Here is a 23,829-nt window from a genome sequence, read left to right as displayed (position 1 = left end):
TAGATCAACGTTCGAATGCCGCACCCCAACTAGAGTGACATGTGTGTGTGTGTGTGTGTGTGTGTTAGTGTATGTGTGTCTGCCCACTTGACGAGGCAAGCCCACGTAGGGTCGGAAAGCGTCCCGGAAAGCGTCCCGTGGCGCCATTTAAAGACACTAAGTAATAGTGGAGTGCTCGTGCTCCTGCTCGTGGGCGGCACGGTTGTTGAAGTAGTTGTACGTAGTTGGAATCGTTACCGTACGGAGCAGCGCAAGCACCAGGTTTGCTTTGCAGGGGCGAAAAACGAAGTAAGCACAAAAAAACATCGACCCTCGTTTGTCGTGAATGGAAAAGGAATTATCGATTATTTTTTATGCAGTTTTTATTTTGCCCAAGCATCATCTTGAAAGGGAATTATGAATTTTACAACAAAAAAAAGCACGAGTTTCACGGGACACGGGGAGATCCTTTACAGGATTGTATGAGCTGCTATTTGCATATCTCATGCACGCTTATCAACGCCCGCTTTAGGTTACGACATGTTCAGAATCAGTTTGAGCCGTAACGTCAAGCTTGCTGCTTTGGGATGAAGGTAACGTGTATGTCTAACGAAGGCAACCTTCATGTACAAATGGAATGGAGATGTTTTTCGGTTTTTGAATTTCAACTTTATAAACTTAAACTACAGTCTGCTCCCGAGATACGCAGTTAATGGATTTAGAAGATATCAGCGCAGCTCATATACGTTGTAGGATTGAAACAGAAATTTAGCCATTTTATCAGTTTTCAAATATGTTATAACTTGAGGAAAAAGGGCGATTTGTTATAAATTTGAGGATGAATGTGTCGAATTAATATAATGAGGTCCAAACATGTTCCGAATCTAAATTCGCGTTACTTCGGATCAGACTGTGTACTGTCACCAACACATTTTAGGAACCATATGAAGGATATGAAGATCTTTCTCGTTCATACTAGTTCAGTATCAAGGGAGTCAAAACATTCTTTTTGTGATGGAGATATGGTAATCAGTAGTGTTAGTTTGTTCCTGACGTAGTTCATTCTTCTTCTTCTTCTTCTTTGGCTCAACAACCGTTGTCGGTCAAGGCCTGCCTGTACCACTTATGGGCTTGGCTTTTAGTGACTAATTGATTTCCCCCTATAGCAGGATAGTCAGTCCTACGTATGGCGGCACGGTCTATTTGGGGATTGAACCCATGACGGGCACGTTGTTAAGTCGTACGAGTTGACGACTGTACTACGAGACCACTCAACGTAGTTCATTAAGATGCTTATATCCACGCTTTTCGTAGCCTTTCGGATAAGGTGTAAACTGATGAACCTGGGGCTAAATATCCCTTTTCACGCACGAGCAACGAATTTTCTTCCTGAAGTATGTCAATTGATACTTATCATGTTCACTAGACTAAAGCATTCAAATTCAATCGATATTAATTTTCTTCTAGATGCATTAACCCATTTTTTATATATTTAATTTTCTGCAGAAACCTACCTGAAACCTCTTGTTTCTTCTTGCTTGCAAAGTTCATTCCATGTAAGCTTTCGTTCAAGGTAAACAGTTTTACACATTGTATAGCTACAAATAACTTCCTCCATTACATGAAGGTGATCATTAAAAACGCCATCATGATTGCAAGATGCACTCAAATGCTTCCAAAAGTTTTCTCAGCATTCAACTACTGAGTGCCAGCTGGTTCGATTCATACCAACTTTTGCCTCGCAAGTGGAGCTCAATTCAACAAGTCATCATTTTTGCACACACACACCATCACTCAGCACAAAACAAACAAGCAGGAAATTCCATAGCCATGTCTCCTGCTGAGTAATAAAATACATAAAGCCTTAGAAGGAAATGGTAAACACTTCACGAAATACTTTGTAACGTTTGCTATCACTCAACTTGGCAAACGGTTCCAGATACCAGAAAGGAAGCCACCGACAAGAGTCTATCTGATTTGCTGGAAGCTTTCAACTGTTGCACATGCACAGTGGCACGGTTTTTTTCCTTCTATCTCTCCCCTCCAGTTTGTGATTGATCCACATTTCACGAACCGTAGTAGCAGGAGGTGCAGCAGACCCTTTCCATAGCACCACTGCCTTGGGATGGCGCAATTGCACAATTCTTACTCCGAATTTGACTCTCCCGGAATCACGTCGGTAGGCTCCTCGTCCGGTCCTGCCAGCCGAGCGTACCCGTGGTTTAGGTTCATCCGCTCGTAGTATCTCTGAAAACGTAGTCATCAGCAAATAGGGTAAAAAGCAGCACAAGTAACAGCAGCAGCAGCAGCAGCAATGCCGCACATTATCGTGTGTCAAGAAGGTTTTGGGGGGAGCGGTGGTCCTTTCATTTTAGTGGAATTATTTTGCAGCTTTGCAGGGTTGATGAGTAAGGGCAGGGCGTAATTTGCTCGTTTTTCGGGATGGATTAGCTTGATGGATTGGACCGCTGTGCAGTTGGGAGGGAAATGTTTGCCCGGCACGGGCAAATGTATCTCGCCATCCAAGGTATTTGGGAACTGCACAGTGCCAGTGGCTGGATTGTTAAAGAGTTGATGAGTGTTGACGTTTCGTAGGGCGTAAAATAAGCGTTACTTCAACTTTTGAAATGTCTTTCCACGAGGTTAAGTTTGACAGCTGTAAGATGAGCTTTTTATGTACAACGAAGTTTTGTACACACCTATGGAGGGCCAAACTTTAGTGTAACACGTGACATTGATTTGTCTTGCCAACGGGGTGTTGTCTGTAATAAAATTGGCTGACACATGGTTTGACACACACTGTGTACTGGATGTGCAGGTTTGTGCCGCTGTGTGGTGGAATTCAATTTTTCTCGCATAAATCGTACCACGCCGCCCTTACTGGAAAGTCCTCAGTACCTTTTCGAGAGGACGTCTTGTTCGCTGCGAAAGCTGAGATTCCCCGCACGGCTGCAACGTTATGCTTGAGCGTGCATGAAGAACGTACGGCGTTGTTTTTCCTTCCGTTCCATTCCGACACTTCCTTCCCTCGCTTCGGAAAGCAGAAAAGGGGTACAAGAAAATGCGCAGGAAAAAAAGCAGGTCGTCGTCGTCGTCGTCGTCATTTCCCGGGCTTCAGCAGTAATCCTTTTTCCTCTGGAACGGAAACGGGGCAGGAGAGGGGTATGTACGTAGCTGGGCGGGCCGCTTTCATGAATACCGATTTATGGTGCAAAGTTAAGCTGCTTTCCAGTCCTGCTACGTTACGTGCTGGTGCGCCCCATTTGCGCGAGGCAAACGCTCCGACTGAGTCGACGAGAAACGATTATCGAACACCGCGTTGGTGGATGGTGTTAAGGGTATTTGATAATCCATCCAATGAGATTATTTGACACATTTTTTTTGCAATAAATTTAATACGGAACTACGTTTGATTTGATCGCTTTGATCATGTACTTTCTTTATGTTTTCAGATGAGACGATGTTAACAATTTGAACAACTTTAGAGCTGCTTTGAAATATGTGCATAGTTTTTAATACACTTTTGTTATGTTAGTTGTTTGTTAAAATTATAATTCGCAAAAAATTGTCTTATGTACGAGATGTCAGCTAATAAGCAATGAAGCTTTGGGAACTTTTAAGCAGCTTATAAGCAGCTTTGAAGCCCCATCTTACTATATGATTCAGTTTTATTTTAAGGAAAGATCTTTCTGGGAAGGATGATGAAAAACAATATTAAGAATGAAAATCTAAAATGTATAGACTTCCACTTACTACACGTGGTATACAACGGTGGATTAGAATATGGCGGCTTAATAACTTTTAAGCAGCAATTCAATTATTGAAGAATTTAAAAGGATAATTTGTGCTTATTGTAAGCAAATTATTCATTTCATAAACTCTAAAAGGATGTTGTGAATCTGCGCAACACAATGCAATAAATCAATTTCAAGTATGAACAGTCCATTCTATAATTCTATATACAAAATGCATTCCATTGTGGTACGAAAGTGGCATTGAAAGTGTAACAAATGATACATTTTGAGCACCGTAATTGGAAACGCTCGTCTACTTCATTAAACAACGCAACAGGGAGGGAGAAAGTCCTCCCTCTCCATATTGTCATCGTTTAGTACAAACGGAGTTGTCGTGTGTGCGTTCGCTCAATTAAACACGCAATGTTGAATCGAAATGGTTGAATGGGGCAAAGGCAAAACCGAATTCCAATGCAGCGTAACGCTATTTGCAATTTGCATTTGGTCCGTACATGGTGCATGGTGGTTAAAGAGCTTCGTTGGGAGCTTACAGTTATGTATGATTGTGTTCTGTTTGTTTCCATATAATTTGGTGGTTATATGGGGATTGCTGTACAAATTAGATATCAATATTTTACAAAATTTGCTTAAAATTATGGAAAATCATAAATTTCATGTTACGGAAGTGATATAAACGATCAGTAATATTAATCATGTTATCTTAAATTCTTACAAAACTAAACATAAAAACATGCACTAAATCAATGATAAAATCATGTAAACAAACAGGACGATAAGCGGTTGATGAAAGTAGGTTTAACGGGGATAAAGCCTTCAAATCATAGCGTGGGATGTACTTACGCGCAAGCTGCCAGTATTCCGACGATCGCTAGCCGCTGCTCCCGCCATCATGCCAATTCCGCTCGCGATCGGAATGACCGCACCGCCGCCCGTTCGTATCCCTTGTCCCATGGTCGTTCTGGTTCGGTGGCGGGAAGTTTTCATCCATCCATCCACCAGTGTCCGTGCGCAATCATGACGTTAACGATCCCGGTGTGCGTTAGTGTACGGGTTGTGTGTATGTGGTTGGTTTCGTTGATCAGTTGCGCCCGCCCATTGTGTTGTGTTTCCGCGTAGTGTTGTACATTTGCGTGTGTGGGTGTGCGTTGTTGTTGTTGTTGTTGCAATCGTATGTGTTCAAATGTAAGTGAAACGAGTTTTGTTGTTGTTAGAATTACAGGTTTTGCGAGTGGTGTAGTCGGTTTTGTTTGCGAAATTTGTGACACATTTTTGCACAGTTTCGTACAATCGCCCCAATTTGCATTGTCGAAATATCAACACGGAACAAAACCACAACAAAATGGCGAACCACACAAATGGGAAGGAGGGTAGAAATGCGCGTGAAAGCATCACGCAAGCACGAACAAAGAGAAACAGAGAGCAGGAGAGAGAGAGAGAGAAAGAGAAAGAGAGAAAAGAGAAAAAGAGAAAAAGAGAGAAAGAAGAAAAAAGAGAAAGTGAAAAAAGGAAAGAAAAAGCAGACAATCGAACATACAATATTACAAACATACACGCATGTAAACATCGAATTGAAAACAGGGTGCAGAAAATTGGTTTAACAAAACAGGTTCAACAATGAGTGGAAAACGTGTGGAAACGACACAGTGTTGGCAAACAAATCGTGAGGAAGTCTCGCCATTTTCACCCATTTCCGTGGAAGTTGGAAAAGTTGGAATTGAAAACAGGAAATTAGATTACAAGAAATAGCTCGAAAGAAAAGTTGTGAGAAGAAGATAATTCAGAAGGAAAATTGAATGATTAAAGCAAATAGTTTTTGCCGAAAGTTTTTGTCTTAAGAAAGCTAACTAACAGCATGTGCGAAAAAGATTGTGCTGTATGAACGAACTTTGTGAAACTAATATGCACAAACATGCACCTTTAGTGGTACAACAACAACATCGTACTTGCATCAATTTATGTGCGATGGAGCGATAGCGAACTCACATATTTCGAAAAAGCAAAAAAAAAGTGAAAACACTTCCAGACTGTAAGAAACTACACAAAGAAGCACACGACGCATAGGAGGATAGGAATGTGTATATCACATTCCCTGCTGGCAGCAAATTTGAATGGAAATTCATACACTGAAGCAAGCAAAAGTGGTGAAGCGGCAGCGGACATTGTTCGAGGCACGGAATGCAAACGGGGGCAATATACGACGACTAGACATTGCCTCGCTAGCATGCGCCATGCATGATATCTCAACGAGCGCGGGAAAAGAAAGCAAAATTTCAAATATCCGAAAGAAGCTGCTGTCGCTCGGTGGCCGTATTTAATCCCCTGGATGGATTAATGCAGAAGGAAAAAAGCGCCTTAGCTTTTGATTTGCAGAGGCACTTTTACCACGCAATTGCTGGCGGATGTTTGGTGGTGGTGGTAGATTTTGATTTGATTTCATTTTAATGCTAGCACACGCTGAAGATGAAATGATGTGCTCAAGGAGGATGAGCAGAGCAGGAAGAGTTTGTTTTTGTGAATGCTTTCATAGATGCAATTTTACTATTGAATGTGTGTTTTGTACCATTGCGATGTTGTATGGTGGAGAAAGGTAGACTTCCCTGTATTGCAGTTAGCGTTAGGTGAGTGAATAAGTAAAAATAGTTCCTGGTAACTCAACATACTGGAACATTTGGTGTGTCGAAAGTATAAAAGCATGGAGAGCGCTCCAAACGCCAAGGATAATGCCATACGCAATGAATCGTTGAAGAAGCCCGAAAGCTCTTTATAACGTCCTCCACCATTCCCACTGGAGCTGGATAGTATTCAAAAGCATCTTTTGCACCTCAATAAACATTCCTCTAAACAGCCTGAAAACCTTATCTTTATACATCATAAATAATAAATTGCAAAAATATCGCACACGACTTCCGAGTGATATTTATAAGGACCGTTCGTTTGCTTTCATAAACTCGATTAACAAATCGCAATGCTCACCTCACAAACCGACCGAACGAAAGGAGCTCAAAAACATGCTTCGTTATGCTCAATAAACATGTGCCCTTGTAGTACCGAGGCTGCTAGAGAGGTACGTTACGGTGCTGTTGCTTCTGCTGCTGCTACTACTGCGGCTGCTGTCCCTTTGGGAGGCAAAATCGAGCAGCTTCGTTTGCGAAATGATCCGCGCACGTTATTATATTTGCTGTATAAGCTCTCATACACATAGAGCACATCATGGGCACCTGCACTTTCCTTTGATCCACTCGCAAACGCACATCGATGCAGTATCCTTATTGAAGGTTCAACTATAAACATGGACACACGCAGACGGTAAACGATTTGCATTTTGGTACAGCAACCGTGTCCACCTGGATGCAGCCAATAGTCGTCCTCATGCTCGGTCACGTGCATATGCGCACCCCTTTCGGGTGAGATGAAAAGCAATCCGGCCACAAAACTGCAGCACAAAACCGATCGCAATAATTGCGAGTACGATGCTTGTAAATCACAGACGTGGGCGCTGGTCATTTGCTAGCGTTTTGGGGACAGTTAGTAGAAAACCCCGGCCCAAACGCTTGGCAAGCAATAAGGCTTATTGAAATGGTTCAAGTGCACTTAAAACGGTTTGCACTCGTGCACCTGTTTGTTGGTTGGTTCGTCTCCGTTTAAAAAAAAAAAACGGCGACAACAACCATTTGCGTGTTGTCGGGTAATATATTTCAAGGATCAAACAACACACTCACGTCGTATTTTGTTCTTTATCTTGCACATGCACATTCGCCCGTGGTGCGTCCATCATAGTCGGTGCGGTCCATTATTAGATTAGAGTGGACTCGATATTGTTTTTGTGTGTGTGCTCTTTTCGGTCCGTTAGCGCTGTTAGTCGATCCAGTGTGAAATGCTCGAAAGTGCATCTAGTTTGAAAATAAAAACGCACCAACAAAAGTTGCCATGCGACAGTTTGTGTTGTTGTTTGATATGAAGCAAATGGGTGTTTTTTCAGTGTTCATTTTTGCACATGAAAATGAATTGAATGCATTTTTCATACAGTTCGTTGAGCATCTGTATTTTTCCAAGGCAGTGTATTGTTTTTTTACGCAAACTCGATGAAGGTTAGTAAAAAATAACATTCAATTGAACTTAACATAACAAACATCAGCTTGAACGAACGATGAATTCAACAGTTTGATGATGTTTCGTGACACAAGCAAGGATGTACACAAACCAATTCATTAAACACTATTACTGCCCTATTATTTTTCGCCTGATACCGCAGTGTTATCTCATATAACTTTTGTTTTCAAATTGCATTTCCGTTTTTGTTTTACAACAAACATGCACCACACACGAACGTTTTCCGCTGAAGGGGTTTAGTCTAACGGTGGGCTAAACTTTGTTGCGATAACGCAACAGAAGCACACATACACACGCTCTCGTTTATTATCTGTCACTATAAATTATGCACGAACGGCATAGGCATGTCCCAGGGCACACAAAAAAAAAACGACCAAACCAGACACCTCGCACCACACTGTCTGTGCGCCAGGCGAAAGGTCAGGCCAGTATTTCGGTGCCTCACGAAACAGGTGACACTCGCCGGCGGCTTCGATCGGCTGTGTGGGTTGGAAAATTCATCCCCCACCTTCCCTTAGTTTTATTGCTTCCGAAGCACGCACCAGCTGGGAAGTTGAACACATGTGCGAATATTTTGCTTCGCTTCCCCTTCACCGCTTTGCTTCGCGGTTCCCTTTGTACTGGGGGAAGAAAACTTTTCGTTCGCTGTTCACACTTATACGCGCTAAGAGAAGAAAAGTTATCTTTCGCGGTGGAATAAAACTTTCCACTGCCACACCCGAGTTCAATGTTAGCATAGGTTAGCGATTTAGGATTATGATTTACGGGCGATATTCTTCGACTCTTTGAGACTGAACGCCCCGAAGTCGTCAGGCTCGAGCAATGCTAGGTCACGGGTGGCCCAGCGACCGATGAAGGCTGAAAGGACGAAGAATTCTTACCCTTTCGGGATCCTTCTGGGTAGTATCGGTACGTAACAAGATACGGTAACTTATGCAACCGGGAAAGGGACGCGAGTTCGCGCAATTTCTGCATCACTGAGCGAAGAAAGGATCTAACGAAAAAAAAACGAAGCACGACCTGCTCCGCGATTTATGACCTTCTACGATGCCCTCCGGACACTGTCGCCGTGCCAGTCTTAGTGCTGTGTTTTTAAGCGACGAAGAAAGTTTACGAGAAAGAAAGTACGGTTCCCTCGCCCGGGTGTGTAACAGTTTGACCGATTTATGGGTCGTTGCGAGCGCGTTCATGAAAAGCGCAATGCCGCCAGAGGGCTCATAACTCAACCAGGGCCAGTCAGTCACCATTCGTCAGTCTGGGATGCTTGCGCAGACTTGGAGTTGGTTGGAATGTTACAGCAAAAATGTTTCGACATTCCATTTCACCTCGCCATCGTTCTCGTGGGAACCATTCCCGTACAGCGGCTGAATAGGTTTGGGTGGTGGTGATGAAATTTAACTCTGCCATTCCAAAGTATCCATGGTTCCGTGTGCGCTCGCAAAGAAGCATTTAAATTGCAAAAGCGTCACCGAAACGTTGGCAGACCGGTGAAAATGAATGGTCCAGAATTAAGGCAAAACGATGAGCTGCATTTGCTGCACAAGTTTTGCACCGCTCGCAGCACTTTCGTCAAATGGACAGTTTACGGGCTTACTCGCGAACTAACGAGAGCAGGCGCCGAGAATGTCCAAGAAAACGATCCAAGCCCAAGCCGTGGTAATTTGTTGAAAGAAAAAGAGACTGCAAAGAAAGTGCGCGTAACAGCGCAAAGGAATGGGAAATAAAACTTTATCCAATTTGCCTGGGTTTTTTGTTCACTCTCGCGCGGTGAAGGTAACTGTCCATAACTCTTCGGGGGCACATCTTACCCGGCTGTAGAAAGATAAGAAAGAACTCGAAAGAATTTATGTGCTAGTTCCTTTTATTTTCTGTTCTGTTCATGTTCCTTTTCAGATGCAGTCGAGTTATCTCATGCTAAGCGGAAGGAAAACAACAATCAAAGGTAGTTGAATTCATCCAAGGGGTCACTGGATTAAGGAAAGCAGTGGAAAACGACAAACTTTGGGACGAGTTTTCTCACTCAACGGAAAACATCAACACATTTTTTTTTGTGCTGTGCCTCCAAAAGTACATTACAAAACATTCCTTTTCCTGGTAAGCTTGATGGTGGCTACGGAGCTATAAATTCAACACAACTCTCGGAATGATTCAAATAGTAAATCGGGGTCCCGCTCGCTTTTGCATCCATCGCTCCAGTACCCTTCAGTGCGACGCCACACGACTTGCTAACTTTAACTCAATTTCGCCAACAACACCCGCACCGGCCTCAGGTAAGGAGGACAAGTCTTTGCCGTCAAGTTGTGCGAGAAACATCACGCCCGTGGCCATACTTAGCATTAAACATTTAGCAAACAGCTTTTCGCTACCCACGAGACGTGGTGTGTGTGTGTGTGCGAGCGCTGTTGTGGATGACTTGTGGTGATAGTTGAACATGTTGTCTGAACTTTGACCCGAAACTGATGAACATGGGCTGATGAGGCAGTGCGATATCAACAGGGCTCGTGCGGACGGACCGGTTGTCGCCTTCTGTCCCCGGACACTCGTGAGTGTGTGTGTGTGTGTGTGTGTGGGTAAATGCCATTAATTTATCCAATCAAAAGTTTGCTAAAACGCTTAAATCATCCCCAAAATGAAGGTTGCTGCAGATGAGGCTGTAGTTTCGAGAGAGGGAATGGAGCTTTTGGAACGCAGCAATTTTCGAAGCTTTATTAGTTGATCCAACAGCGATAATGTGACGCATCGGATCGGATTTAGAGTGATAGTGAAATGTGATCTTCCCAATAAGGGTTATATGACATATTGAGGGACAGACTTGATGGTGAATCTTTTGTCTAGTTCCTGTCATCGTTTGCATTTGTATGTTCTCTGAGGTCCTCAATTCCTCAAGAAACGCAAAACTAAGCGCTTAATTAATAGTGAGCTCTCGGCTATTGCTGTGAGTGTTTATTCCATAGTGAGTTATCCAACCCACTCACAAAGCTCTCCAACCTTTAATAGATTGCTGTCAAATGGAGCTCCGAACACCTGTTTCATCAATATAAGATCTGAGAGCAACATGTACCTAAACGCGTAACTATAAAATTCTGTTACCACTCTGACCCAACAGCAGCACGTACACTCAGACACCGATCTCCCAACACCCCCTTTTCATGAACAAACTCCTCAAAAAAGCTCTTACCCCGTGTTGTTGTTTCATCAAAGATTACGAACGCTCATCTTGCACGGAAATGTGACTAAAATCACAGCCATCGCTTTGGCATTCTCCCCCGACACAATGTTTTCTCCCTTTAGGCGAATTCTTGGAAATTTGGGAACCGCAAGCCTTCAAACACCACACCGGTTTCCGGTTTACGCCTCCCGGGTCCCCAGTCTAAGCACACGGGGTTTCGGGTTTCCGTGTACCGTTTTATGCGTTCTATTTTTGGCACACGCGACCATCGCTTTTGATTGCCCTTTGCGTACGTCATTAGCACGCTTCGGGAGAGCGAACTTGAGTGGTTTTTTGTTTTCGGTGGGTCGGTGCGCGGGGAGATCGTTCTCCTGGGAAGCGTTTTTGTTGGGCTGTTTTTTCTCTTTCCTTCTGCCTGACAGGAAAGTAGTGCACGGGGCAGGGCATGTTTGTTCTTTTGGCGCTTCGCACGAAAACGATCGGTGAAGCTGTGCCGGCCAGCAACATCCTGTCGTGCACGGGAACGTGACAGTGGAGCTGAGGTTATTATTAAATTTGTTTGTGAACATTTTCGGCGTCGAGAACAGATTTCTGTGGAGAACGAGCATAAGAAGGGTGGGCCCGTTTTATGGAGAAATTGCGGGCGAGATTGCTCTTAAAACATTAAAACATTATAAAGTGGAGGCAGCGTGCAGACCTTCTGGACGATAATGGAATGGAAAAGGAATTAAAGTTTATAGAGCCTCAAGATAATGGACGGAATGGGTTTGGGTTGATTGTGTTTTTATAATGTTCAACGCAACACTGTGGACAACAACACAACAACTCAATCGGCAAAATAAACATTGCAGATCAATTTTAGTTAAAATTTGAACTCACTTCGAACCCGACCAATGTTTACCAGCCAAGCTGTGTGCTCTGTTGTAAAGCAAAGCAAACTCAATTTATCACAAGCTATGCTAAAATGATTATTTAACTCGATTGCAAGGGGTGGAAAACACGGAACATCGAAACACAGTGCCATGAGCCACCGGGGAGAGGAAGCAAATTAATGTAATTCGTGTCCATTCACCCGGTTGTCGGTCCGGAGAAGCGATGGGGACCATATCTCGATGCTCGGGGCATCGGTGTGCACAATTTCATTAGCTGCTCGCTGGACCGGCTGGCTTCCAGCAGTAGTGTCCGACCGATCGATCACGGAATGGCAAACGGCGAATGGACGGAAATAGCAATCGAAAATGGCAATTTTCATGTGCAGTGAACGAATTTAATGAGCTAATATACGAACTAATCAAGTTCGACGAACCATATCCGGCTTGGCGTATGTGTGGCGGCCCCAAGCAAGGCCTGACCATCACCGTCACAGTGTTCAGAGATCAGTCAATAGTTGAAATATGTAAAATATGCATCTCACAGTGGCGGCTGAGTGTGTACACCGTACGAACGGACGCCGGTCCAGGTGTGCGATGGCAGTTATTGTACGCTTTCCGTTTAGGTGGAGGAAAATGCAAAATTCCTTACTCACTGTTGGAGGTGCAAGGGAGGGATCGAAAAGTAACCGCAGGAGAGACGATAGCGGTTTTTTGGAATTTATAATTCAGGACCATACTCTCAAAAGCATCGCTTTTGCAAATGAATAATCACATACCATCGAGGCCACTAGCTAGGAAGCAGCATTTAGGTAGACGTAATGTCCATTACTATTGAAGGCGACTTTTCCAATCCCTCCATACTGCAACGGTACACCAGCGTTTGGTTATGCATCTCGAAACGAACGAATTGAAGTCGGGTTGGTTGGGCGCTATCGATGAGTGGAATGTGAAAACTCGCTTTTCAAATGCAAAGGATGCACTCACTCCATAGCACACCCGGGCTAGACCGGGCTGAATAATGCAGCCAGTGCTGGAGATGCCCGACGTCAAGCCCGCTGACTCGGGACGTCCATTAGGGCATCGTGGGTCGTACGTTGATTTGGCTGTCGGTTTTATTACATCGACGGGAGCCGCCATTGGTGGTTGCATATTTCAGTGTGTGGAATGTGTGCAGCTGACAAGGCGCCTTGGTGTTTGTTTTACGTCTGGCACGTTTTTGAACGAGCTTTCGCTGTTGGGAGCAGGTTTTCAGAATTCATGCCCGAGCGATGTCTTTCGTTTTGTTTTTGCTGTCTGCCATAAAGTATGTGTTCGATGAAAGGTGCTTTAAAACATTTACTTGTGTTAACTGTTGGCTCTAGGCCGATTGTACTTAGGATGTGAGAGCGCCTAAATATATGTACAATTTAAAGATTATAACATTGCTTTGCATAGCTTTAGGCGCTCACTGGGCTCCAGTAGAATCTCTATAGTTAAATAAAATGTCGATAAAAGCAAGAGTTTGATTTGACTCAACATACTTAAAAAGGCAAAATAAACTACCCTTTGTTATCGACACTACCACACAAACCATACGACTGCTGCACAACGCAACATAATAAACCACAAAAAAAAACACGCGGCACGCCCGCAAGCCGACAATCGTTCAATTACGTTAAACGCCGAGATTAATGAAAAATGCACCACACATTCACACCGGCCAGAAGGTGGAGATATTAATTTTCTCTCCACACACACATTCGCACACACACACACTCACACAAATACCTACACAGATACACAACAAGCAATCGATCGCAATTGGTGGCAAAGTGTCAATCATGCATCAAAAATGCATCACGTGCTTCACCACCGTGGGCCGCAAGAGATCGTGCCACAGTACATTATTGAATTTCGACAGTGCAGCAAAGCCGATTAATTATCATGGCCAGCGATAAACATAATTTTTGTGCGTGTGCGTGGTGTGTGCTGCTGCTTTTGTCCCTTCATTGTTATAATTTGCACTGAGGTACAGTGGCAGCATAAACGATGGCTGAACAATGTTGCTGGTTTGGTATGAGAATGAAGCGGATGAAAAAAAGGGAACATTTTTATGTACAACATGGACGTCTGGTGTTTTTTTTCTTATTTGAAGCTGTGCAGAACAGCCCTTCCTACTGTGAGCCTTGGCTAAAAGGGATCCGGTGTTAACTCACTCGAAAAACATAAGCTACAGAAATCGTCAACACTCGGTGCTTTGGTGCTTTCCGGGCGCACGGTTACAGGTGGGTGTGCATTCAGGCATTTAGTTTTTTTTCGCCCGTTTCACCTCTCATTATCATTCTCGAAAGGGGGAATGACTTAAACCTGCAAACTATGTTCAACAATTCCCTACTTCCTACCCATTTTGCTTATTTCGCGACAGCCATTTTGCTGCTTGCCTTGTCGGTCGGACAAGAGCAGTACGTAAGAGGACGCGTTCCTGTTACTTTGCACCGTTGAATGTTGCTCATTAACGGCACGGGTACGGGTACGGGCTGCGGTAGTAAAAATTATAACAAGCATGCCATTACAAACATTCACGTGACAATGGTCCTTCGGGAGCGGCGGCTTAACAGCTCACCGGCCATGCTCTGACCATGCCTGCCTGCCTGCAGAGCGCAGGCTACGGTGGCTGCTAAAGAGCGGCCGAGAAACGGGACGGTGCTTGTTGCCCGAATGTGCAAACGGTCCATCAACACCTGCGCCAACGCCAACTGGTTCTGTGCTGTGCCGGGCCGGTGCTGCTAAAGCAATTACCGGTTGACAGACGACGATGATGGTTAGCTGTGACAGTGCGCCATCGTCGTCATCCGGCCGTCGTCGTCGTCGTCCGTTGTCATTTACGCTTCACAAAACGTGCTCATCCCGACGAGTTGGGTGTGTGCTCACAGCATCCTTCGCTATCCGGCTTTTACGGGGTGAGCAATTCATCCGAGGCAGGACCAAAACTAAAAGCCTGCCAGGTTCGGTAAGCTTACCGGCCGCAGATGTTACGATTCTCACTGTTCCACCCTTACCGACAGTGCTCCCGGTACTGTCTGTACCGGTTATAGTTCACTGCTCAATTTAATGTTACTACTGGTATCCCATTTCCCAGTGTGGCGTTTAAGAGTTGGCTAATATGGATAGGAAAACCATCGAGAGCTGATGAATACAAACGGAGTAACCCATTTGGCATGTAAAATGTTAGTATGTTTTTGGGTGCACTCGTTTCCCTGGGCTTTTTACCTTAAAAGATCGCCTTTTACATTGAAATAACTCTTTTTTAAGTCGTTCGACACCTAAGTAAGTAAAAAGTTCGCTTTAAAACGAAAAGCTCTCATATGTGAGCTATGTGAGCAATGAACCCCCTAAAGTTATGCAAACACGGCAATCAATTTTGTATTAATAAGAGAACCTTAATCTCAGTAGCGAAGTTTTAGGGAAAATGAATTTTGAATAACAAAAACAATTAACATCAATTCATGAAAAACAAAACCAAAGCCAGCCAGGTCGAGCAACGAGACCGAATGAAGCAATACAAGAACCCACTGAAAGCTTTCAATAAAAAAAGCACATAACCATAAGCTACACAAACACATAAACAGACACACGCACGTGAATATAGAATGAAGGAAGGAATGTATGCAGCTAAACAAACACCGAAACGAACGACATCAAGAGACACCGAAATGAGGGAAAAAGTGGGATAAACCAATCGAACGAACCTGCCGCCTGCAAGGACACGTTGCCGGAGCGTCGCCTTCGCCTAACGAAAAGCTATAAAAGTTGCTTCCGAACCGAAACACAAAACAGAAGAAAACAGAACAGAAACTCTTCGAGAAACATCGAACAGTCGAACGAAAATAAACTGTCGAACGACGAGCTTATCGCACCGTACAGAAACTAATACTTTATTATTCATCTGTGTCATCTGTGTTTGCACTTTGTGTGTGTTCGTGTGTCTGTCTGGCTGTGTTTGTGTACGCGCGCATTTTCTATTCGTTTGCTGTTGTTTTGTGATGTTGATTTTTGCTTGTTTGCCTCATAAATAGTTCCATTTCTTCTAACAAGTTAGCCCTTTACTTGGTTTGATTTGAGTCGTTTAGTTGCTATCTGCTCGATTTGGAGAGAGAAAAGGAAAGAGCAAAATCAAAACAAAACAAAAAAGGGGATAAAGTGCACATGATATTTGTTGATTTACAAAAACGTCTTTCTTACAACTGGGTTTTTTGATTTTCTCGTTGTTTGTATGTGTCTTTGGTGGGTCTGTGTGTGTGTGTGTGTGCGTGTTTGATTGTGTATTTTGTCGAGATTAATTTACTTATCTTTGCTTTTAGTTACTATTACTGAGTTTTCATAAAAAACTGAGAGTCTTAGCTTTAGTTGTGCTTGTATTTTTAAATCCCGTTTCATGCTTCTTAAATCGGCAAGAGTTTGTTAAGTTTCCTTTATCCCTCTTCAACATTGACGTTGTATTATTGTTTTGTCTTAATCGACTTATTCCACGAAGTAAGCTTTTATTAGAGTTTTCGGTTGTGTTGTATATGTGTATCTGATTATGTGTTTGCTTTTTCTTCTTCTTCTTCGTTTTAATCTTCTTACGTAGAAAATTCCGTACAATGGCATAAGATTTTGTATGTTTGTGTGGGTCTGTTAGTGTATGTGTGTGTGTGTGTGTGTGTGTGTGTGTGTGTGTGTGTGTGTGTGTGTGTGTGTGTGTGTGTGTGTGTGTGTGTGTGTGTGTGTGTGTGTGTGTGTGTGTTTGTATATCGTTTTCTATAATTCGTTTGAATAGTTTGGCGTTTCTTTAGTTATATTTTGTATATCGCGTATCGCGTTTGTTTCTTTTTGACTATTATTTCGTTCTGTAACTTCATTCTTCTCTTTCTCTCCTGTCTATCTCTCTCTTTCAACCTTGTCTCTTCGCTGCACATTCACTAGCCTAATTTGGGAATTTTAAAAGCTTGTCGAGTGTTTTTTTGTTCGTTTTTTTTGGATGTCGTTAAAAAATTCGCTTTTCCATTCGCGTTTAGCTAACAAAACACAACAAGAGGGAATGCCACCCGATTGACGCGGCACATTAAACACATTGGAGATCTCGACTACCATTCGAGAAGCACGAAGGGGAATATTTGGGGGGAGGAGGGTTTGCTAAAAAATCAACCAGAGAGAGCTATTGGCAGCACATTAAAGCCCTTTTTCCAGCACTAGCTGCCGATAAACGCACACAAAGGACAGATATAGACACAGGGGGTTTGCGTGCAAGTTCGCTCGCTCCTTTTTCCGCTTAGCCCGCGCAACTCCAGAGCAGCAAACGGGAAGCAAACTGCTCGGTGACACTAACGATTATTATTGTTCTAGCGGGTTCCTTTTTCTAAGTTTTGCCTGCGCGGGGTTTTGCATCTGCAAAGCATTGATTAAGGGTTGATTATACCCCGAAACAAAAATAAACATGGTAATCGATTCGTTCACTATATAGTGCTGTGCGTCAACACAGCGCGCAACAGGATGTGTGGGTTGCGTTGGCGTTGCTGCTTTTGCTACTAACTCCGCTCGCCTAACGCGCTGCCGAAACGCTCGCCAGTGTGCGTGTGGTAATTTATCTAATCGAGCCTTTGTGCAGGGTGGAAGTTGCTCGCGCGCTGTCCATCGGGTATTCCTCCATTTGGCAGAAGATCACGTACCTTGCGAAAGCGAAAGTTCGGTACGGTGCGTTACCCCAAAATTCCAACACCCGGCCCAACCACAGGGTTTGTGTCCCAAAAAGTGGGCAAAAATTTTGTGTTTTTTTTTAATTCATTTTTCAAAACGTATCCGATTCCCCGGCAAAGAGTTTTCAAGAGTTCCATTAATAAACGATACACGTGTGAGTGGGTTTGTGTATGCACGCGGGTGTGTTGGGCATGTATGTAAGCAAAAGTGTACGTGGCGGTATTCGGTGGTACAGTGGTAACCATTTGTTGGGGTGTTTTGTTTTCATTGGCACGAATTAATAGAAAAAATAAGGAATTTTGGGAAGAAAATGGGAAAGAGAAGAAGAGAGAGAGAGAAACATTTGAGATTTAAGGCGAAACTTTCGAGCGTCCAGCAAAACGCTGGCACGATATTACATCACAAGCTTATCAACAAATGGCTGGATTATATCGATCGGAGTAGAAATGGACGATATGAGAGCGATTTTCTGGTTGAAAATGACACTGGCGATGAGGCGAAAAACGGGATGAGCGAAAATGAACGAGTAAATGGGGCACATGGACATGAAGACAAGGGGTTGGAGTGGGGGAGTGGAAAAGGCTAGGAAACGTAACACCAAAAAACGGGGCTTGACGGGCTGCAGAGCCGGAATGCTCTCCAGTCTCCGCACGAAACAACAAAACAACGAGAGAGAGCGAGAAAGAAACAAAACCCAAAATGATGGACAGGTTTTTGATCGCGTGTGTGTGTGTGTGTGTGTGAGCGCTTACCTTGCCGGTAGGATGAGTGCCTCAAATTCGGTTGCCAGATGGCGCCGGATGATGTTCTTCGAGGGTGGAATGCCAAGCGCCGTCGCCATCGTGTCCCCGGAGAAGGACGGTTCCAGCACGACCAGCCCACCGTGAACGCCGCTGTCTGTTTTTTTGGTTTGTTCAAGAGCGAGAGATTGAAGCGAAACAACGCAAGAGATTACGGATGGAACGGAAATGAGATTTTTACAGCACGTGCCACGTGGAGCTTACCTTTCAAATTGTCCGCATACTCGCCCAAATCAATCGAGCGTGCCCAGCGGATAAAGCGCTGGTTGGTCCACACGATCGGGTCGGTGTCGACGTTCTCCGACTGTAGGCGCCGCATCGCAATCGCCTGCCGGTCGTACTTCATGATGCGCAGCACATGAATACCTGGAATGTAGCAGTTCCAGCATTAGAGCGCTGGCCTCTACTGTGCTACTGGAGGAAAGCTAGTGTTGGGACTCACCGTGCACTATGCTCGCCTGGTGGAACTTCCTGGTAACGCCGAGATACTTCTCCAGCTCCTTCTTGGACAGTGTGTCGAGCATGCGAGCATCCACCAGGGAGTGCATGAACGACTCCCCGTACTGTGGCAGTCCAATGTCTGGTAGCCATTCGGAGGCAACCCAGCTGCAATTACGGGTGGGAAGAAACAAGCTCCTGTGAGCACGAGCTACTCTCTCTGATACATCGCATTCTACTTACGTGTGCCCGAGCTGCCCGATCGTAGGATAGCGTACCAGCTCCGGTCGCCGTTGCTCCTCAATCGCCAGGCGGAGCTTTTTCCTGTGCATCGGGTGTGTTGTGCCCAGGCCCGTCTCCAGCTCGGCATCGCTCAGCTCCAGCAACACCTTGCCACTCTTCACGTTCTCCGCGCAGCGCCCACTGTACTGGGGCATACCGAGCGCCACCTCCAGCCAGGCGAGCACCTGCGACGCTCGCCAACGCTCCATCGGCATGGAGGAGGCTTCCCGCAGCAGGCGCAGCTTCTCCGCGTACCCTTCCTCCGTCAGCGGGCTCCACTGGAAGTCGGTGGCCTCGGTGTCGATCGGTGCGTTCTTGTTGCGGTTGCGGCTGCGGGCGAAGACGCGCGATATGCTGCCCCACGTACCACCGCGACCGGTCCGTCCCGTCAGTCCGGTGTTTTGCGCCTTGCCGGAGGCAGCGGGCACCGCTCCGGACGCTGACTGCTGCTGCTGAAGCCGGCGGGCGAACGTTTGATTCTCATTGTCTACCGGTGAGCCGAGCTGTTCGACCGATCTGTAAGAGCTGTGTGTGTGGAAGTTTATCGTTAGAAATGCGGTGAAAGCGAAGCGTAACCAGCAGTCCAGCTAGGCTACCTCGAAAGGGCTGCACTGTCAACCGACCTCGAGTAGGCGCCGGCGTTCAGGGGCGACAGGGTAGGGCTTCGTTCTTTGGGCGTTCCATCTAAGAGAAGGCGAAAGGAGGGCTTATTTGGCAGCTACCCAGCGGGGGACATGAGCAGCTTTGAGCAGCTCCATGCACTTACACTGATACACGTTGTGATGGCTGGACACGAGCGAAACACTGTCGGAATCCACCTGTATACACGGTCCGTTCTCGCACGGCCCATCGCTCAGATTGAGATCTCCGGCGGCACTCTCGCGGTCGCTACTCCCTGCAACAAAGTCTGGTGTTTGATAAGGCAACACTCGTCCACTACGGTGTGCGGGAAGGACACCAGACACTTACCTCTCACGCCGGAATCGGCACTGCACGAGCCACGGTCCCCCGGTGTCCCGCTGATGTTGCTGTACCCGACGCCCGGTGTTGAAGCCGGTGCCACCGCATTGTGTGCCATCAGGCCGGAGGGCGGTGTTAGCGGGGCCGCCGACACCAAGCTTTCCTGGTCGGACATGCAGCCGGACAGCTGGCGGCGCGCTTCCTGCAGCTGCTCCTGCGTGCGCTGCAGCTGCAGGTCGCGTGCGTTCAGCTGTGCCGCGAGGGCGATCGACCGTTCCGCTTCGTCGCGGGCGTGCTTCAGCAGGGACCATCTTTCCCGCTCCCGCTCCGTGCTTTGTTTGGCAGAGTTGGACTCGGACTCGCGTATCCGCTGCTCGTAGTTGCGGATGAAGTTGCGCAGCTCCTGCTCCTTGTCCTGCAGCGAGGAGCAGAGCTGCTTGACCTGCGACAGCAGATCGTTCTTGTCCGCGCGGAGCTTTTTGCGCTCGAGCTTTAAACCTGGCGAAAGGCAAACAGACAGGACAGGACGGAATCAATCAAGAAAACTTTAAAACACTGAAACCCACAACAAATCGAACTGGAAAAGGTCACGCACTTTGAATCAGCTCCTTGGATATTCGCAGCTCGTTCTCCAGCTTCTCCATCCGGTTGCTACTGTCGTCGGCCGCGTGCACCTCGAAGCTGTTGCTCTGCGAAAGCAGATCAATTCCACCGACCGCACCGTCCGGTGAGTTTTCCAACAGTCGTTTCAGCCGCGTAATCTCGGCCGACAGCCGCTCGTTCTCCAGCCGAATTTTGGTCGTTTGTGGCGATTCTAGATGGAGATGATGGGCGCAATAGAAACGAAACTATAATTAGAAACGGCAACACTGGCTAGCTGAGGGGTGGTATAATTGACCACCGGCAACGTACCTAGATCGCTGACACCATTCTTGAACAGATTATCACCACCGGGCTCGCTAGCGGCAAGCGTGGGGCTGATTTGCTTCGCCTGACCGGACGCTTTGTCCTGCGGGCTGGTGGTGGTGCTCGCTGATGACGCATTCGGGACGGCGGTTTCGCTGGCCGTTGCCGTCCCATTGGCCGTTGCTGCCTCGCCCGAGGAGGAGGATGACGATGAGCCGGATAGAGTCGGTTGGTTCGATTGTCGTTGGGTGGTGCCGGCCGCACTGCTGCTGCTGTTGCCACTCGTGCTGGCACCGGGTTCCGGTGCGCCCGGCTGGTGGTCGGTGCCGAAAGCGGTGGCCGGTGCGGACGTGGGCGTGCCACGTTCCGGTATGTCGAACGTTTTGGTGGAAGGTTTTGCATTGTCCAGCGATAGGATCGGTCGAAAGGGGCGGCCACCGTTCGTGGTCGTGCTCGGCGCTCCGGCTTTGTCGGCGGCGTCCAGGGAGCGTGTTTTCTGGTAAATGGGGATGACAAAAAGGGAGAGGGAAAGTACGGGGGTTAGATTTGAGCGAATGGAACTGATGTTATTTTTGAGGATTATTTATTGTGTGACCTTATTCATAGTATTCCACATGGGCTTGCTGTAGGTTGTTAGGTTTTACGCTTTAAACTTGCTCCAAGTATTAAAAAGATCATTCAGAGTTAACGGTTAATCATTTTTCAAGAAATTATTCAAATAAACAGCTGCATTAAGTCAACTCTTTTGCATACTTTAAGCCCAGTCCTTTACTTTACTGTACCACGCACGTGTTGTTCACCACCTGTGATGCACCGAAAATCCGTTTCCGAGGTGCAAATGAGTAAATACGCAACAACAAAGCGATCAAATTAGAGGACGCTTTCCACGGACGAAGCCGTACGCAAACCGCCACCACAGCACGGGCTACTATTCACTCCGCAAAAGAACCACCGTTATCGTCAATCAAATCACCAACTGAACGAAACGGGAGCGGAAACACACTGCAAGCCTGGCAAGAAGAAAAAGGAACACCAACACTACAGGAAAAAAAAACAATTTCCTGCCACCAGAAAGCTTTTCACTACGGGGTATTTGGTCTCTTCAGCAAACGGGGTAGGAAAAACTATACCAACCTGGTAGTGGGGAAGAAACGTGGAGTGCAACGTGACTACAGCAACCGAAGCAAATAATGGACGGTTTGAGGGACCAGTGCTTGTGACAGCAGTTTAATTTATATGTAAATTTTATCAATTGAAGTTAGTTGGCTGCGCTGTGACCGGCGTCCCTATTTGCAAACACACACAGACACTCACACACAGCTGATGGTAACGGAATTGTTCTCCACGGAATGTCAGCCGTCCGTTGTCTGATTGCTCCGAGTGTTCTTCCTCATAGCTCGCCATAGTACGACCAGATCGCCAAATCTCGACGAGTCTCGGATAATGAGCGAAGCATCGATTTCGATCGGCGCAAGCGAACGGGGGGGCGGGTGCAATTGCGGGACGCACATCGTACAAAGACCCCGCACGGAGAGGGTCCATTTTCCCACTGACGACAATTTTCCACATCCACGCCAAGGACGAAAGCGGCCAGTGTTATTTTCCAGCGTTGGCAAGCGCGTTCTTGCGTTTCTAGGTTAATGCGCTCGTCGGCAGATTTGGATAAATCTCAGTCCCGCTCAAATGTGTGTGTGTGTGCATGTTTAAACAGAGAGCTGGGAAGGTTGCCCAACGTTCGCCCGAGCCAATCATTCTACCAAAAACATTCCAGAAATGTGGCTGTGACGGTTTTTGGGAGGGACGTTGATGCGAGCGATAAGCGGCGCAACAAATAAACGCTCCAAATTAGCATTAATTGCTCGTTGGCTGTGAATTTCGGTGCTTGCTCGATCGTGGTGTACGGATCGAGAACAGTACGACAACAATGGACTGTAAATTAAATCGTTTGATGTTATATGTGTGTGTAAGGACGTGTTTGCTAACTGTGGGCAAGAGAATGTTGGACCATATTTTAGCGAGCGGGACGATGGTTCGATTGGAAATGCGCTCTGATGGGTTTGCTTTAACTGTTATGGCACTAAAGCGTCTATTTTCAAGGTCATTAGTATACATTATCGAATGACTTTACTGTATAAATTGTAGAAAAGCGCTAACTTTTAATTAACTTTACTTCAACGCTAAATTGGAAATTAGTTGATTTGTACATTTTATTGAGCATTTAATAATGTGTGGAAATATCAATGAAAAAAGCAGAAAATTGTAAAAAAGGTGACTCTAAACAGCAATATATTTTTTTTCCATTTAATGTACAAATGTAACTCTTAACTCCTCTTTTTTACGCTTCACGTGATCATTAGTAAATGACTGTGAGGGACATCGTTGAGCGAAAAAACGAACCGAAGCTGCACACGGTTATCCTAAACCTTCAAGCAAACTTTAACCACTTTTTGGTCGGTCGGTGATGAGTGTAATTGCATTTTAGCTCAACTAAAATCATCCTACCCGCACTCATACCAAATGCCACCTCCTGGAACGAACCATCCTTCAAACGCTATTACGCTGCAGTGATGAGTTGAGAGGGCCCTTTAGCTATTACCAGACAAGCAAGGGCGCAAGGGCAGCGGTAAGCAGGGACAAAGAGCATCGTACGAACGATTTAGTCCCGTGCAAGTTTCGGTGGTGATCCGTGGGATCGCGTCATCTGCAGCAGACAGATACGCGGAGTTACAGCTTTAAGGCAGCATTACCCGCGGGCACATTGCACCCAACAACAGGGACAATAATGAAGTTGTTGTGCGGGCGCGTCTGACTGACGGAGATGGTAATGCCTTTAGCTGTGATGC

At 45.8% G+C, this 23,829-nt stretch overlaps 1 protein-coding gene across 17 annotated transcripts in view; it reads right to left on the bottom strand.

The window, feature by feature from the left end:
* LOC120947971 (kazrin) overlaps nt 1–23,829 on the bottom strand; it is a 63,397-nt gene that overhangs the window by 11,087 nt on the left and 28,481 nt on the right. For 11 of the 17 annotated variants that reach the window (XM_040363871.2, XM_040363869.2, XM_040363878.2 and 8 more), the window contains 10 exons: nt 20,993–21,482; nt 20,676–20,894; nt 20,090–20,578; nt 19,887–20,027; nt 19,717–19,804; nt 19,082–19,645; nt 18,843–19,006; nt 18,605–18,766; nt 18,353–18,497; nt 4,575–4,692 (listed from right to left, as the gene is read on the bottom strand). In XM_040363871.2, coding sequence (XP_040219805.2) covers nt 4,575–4,692; nt 18,353–18,497; nt 18,605–18,766; nt 18,843–19,006; nt 19,082–19,645; nt 19,717–19,804; nt 19,887–20,027; nt 20,090–20,578; nt 20,676–20,894; nt 20,993–21,482 — 2,580 coding nt within the window. Of the gene's footprint in view, nt 1–1,468; nt 2,227–4,574; nt 4,693–15,757; nt 17,573–18,348; nt 18,498–18,604; nt 18,767–18,842; nt 19,007–19,081; nt 19,646–19,716; nt 19,805–19,886; nt 20,028–20,089; nt 20,579–20,675; nt 20,895–20,992; nt 21,483–23,829 lie in introns of those variants that run through there. The other 6 variants (XM_040363881.2, XM_040363879.2, XM_040363876.2 and 3 more) reach the window with 6 other exon arrangements.

This window comes from Anopheles coluzzii, chromosome 2 (assembly GCF_943734685.1).
Source record: "Anopheles coluzzii chromosome 2, AcolN3, whole genome shotgun sequence".
In the NCBI taxonomy this organism is placed as follows: domain Eukaryota; kingdom Metazoa; phylum Arthropoda; class Insecta; order Diptera; family Culicidae; genus Anopheles; species Anopheles coluzzii.
The sequence above is the reverse complement of the archived record's forward strand: the minus strand, read 5'-3'. Positions and strand labels throughout refer to the sequence as shown.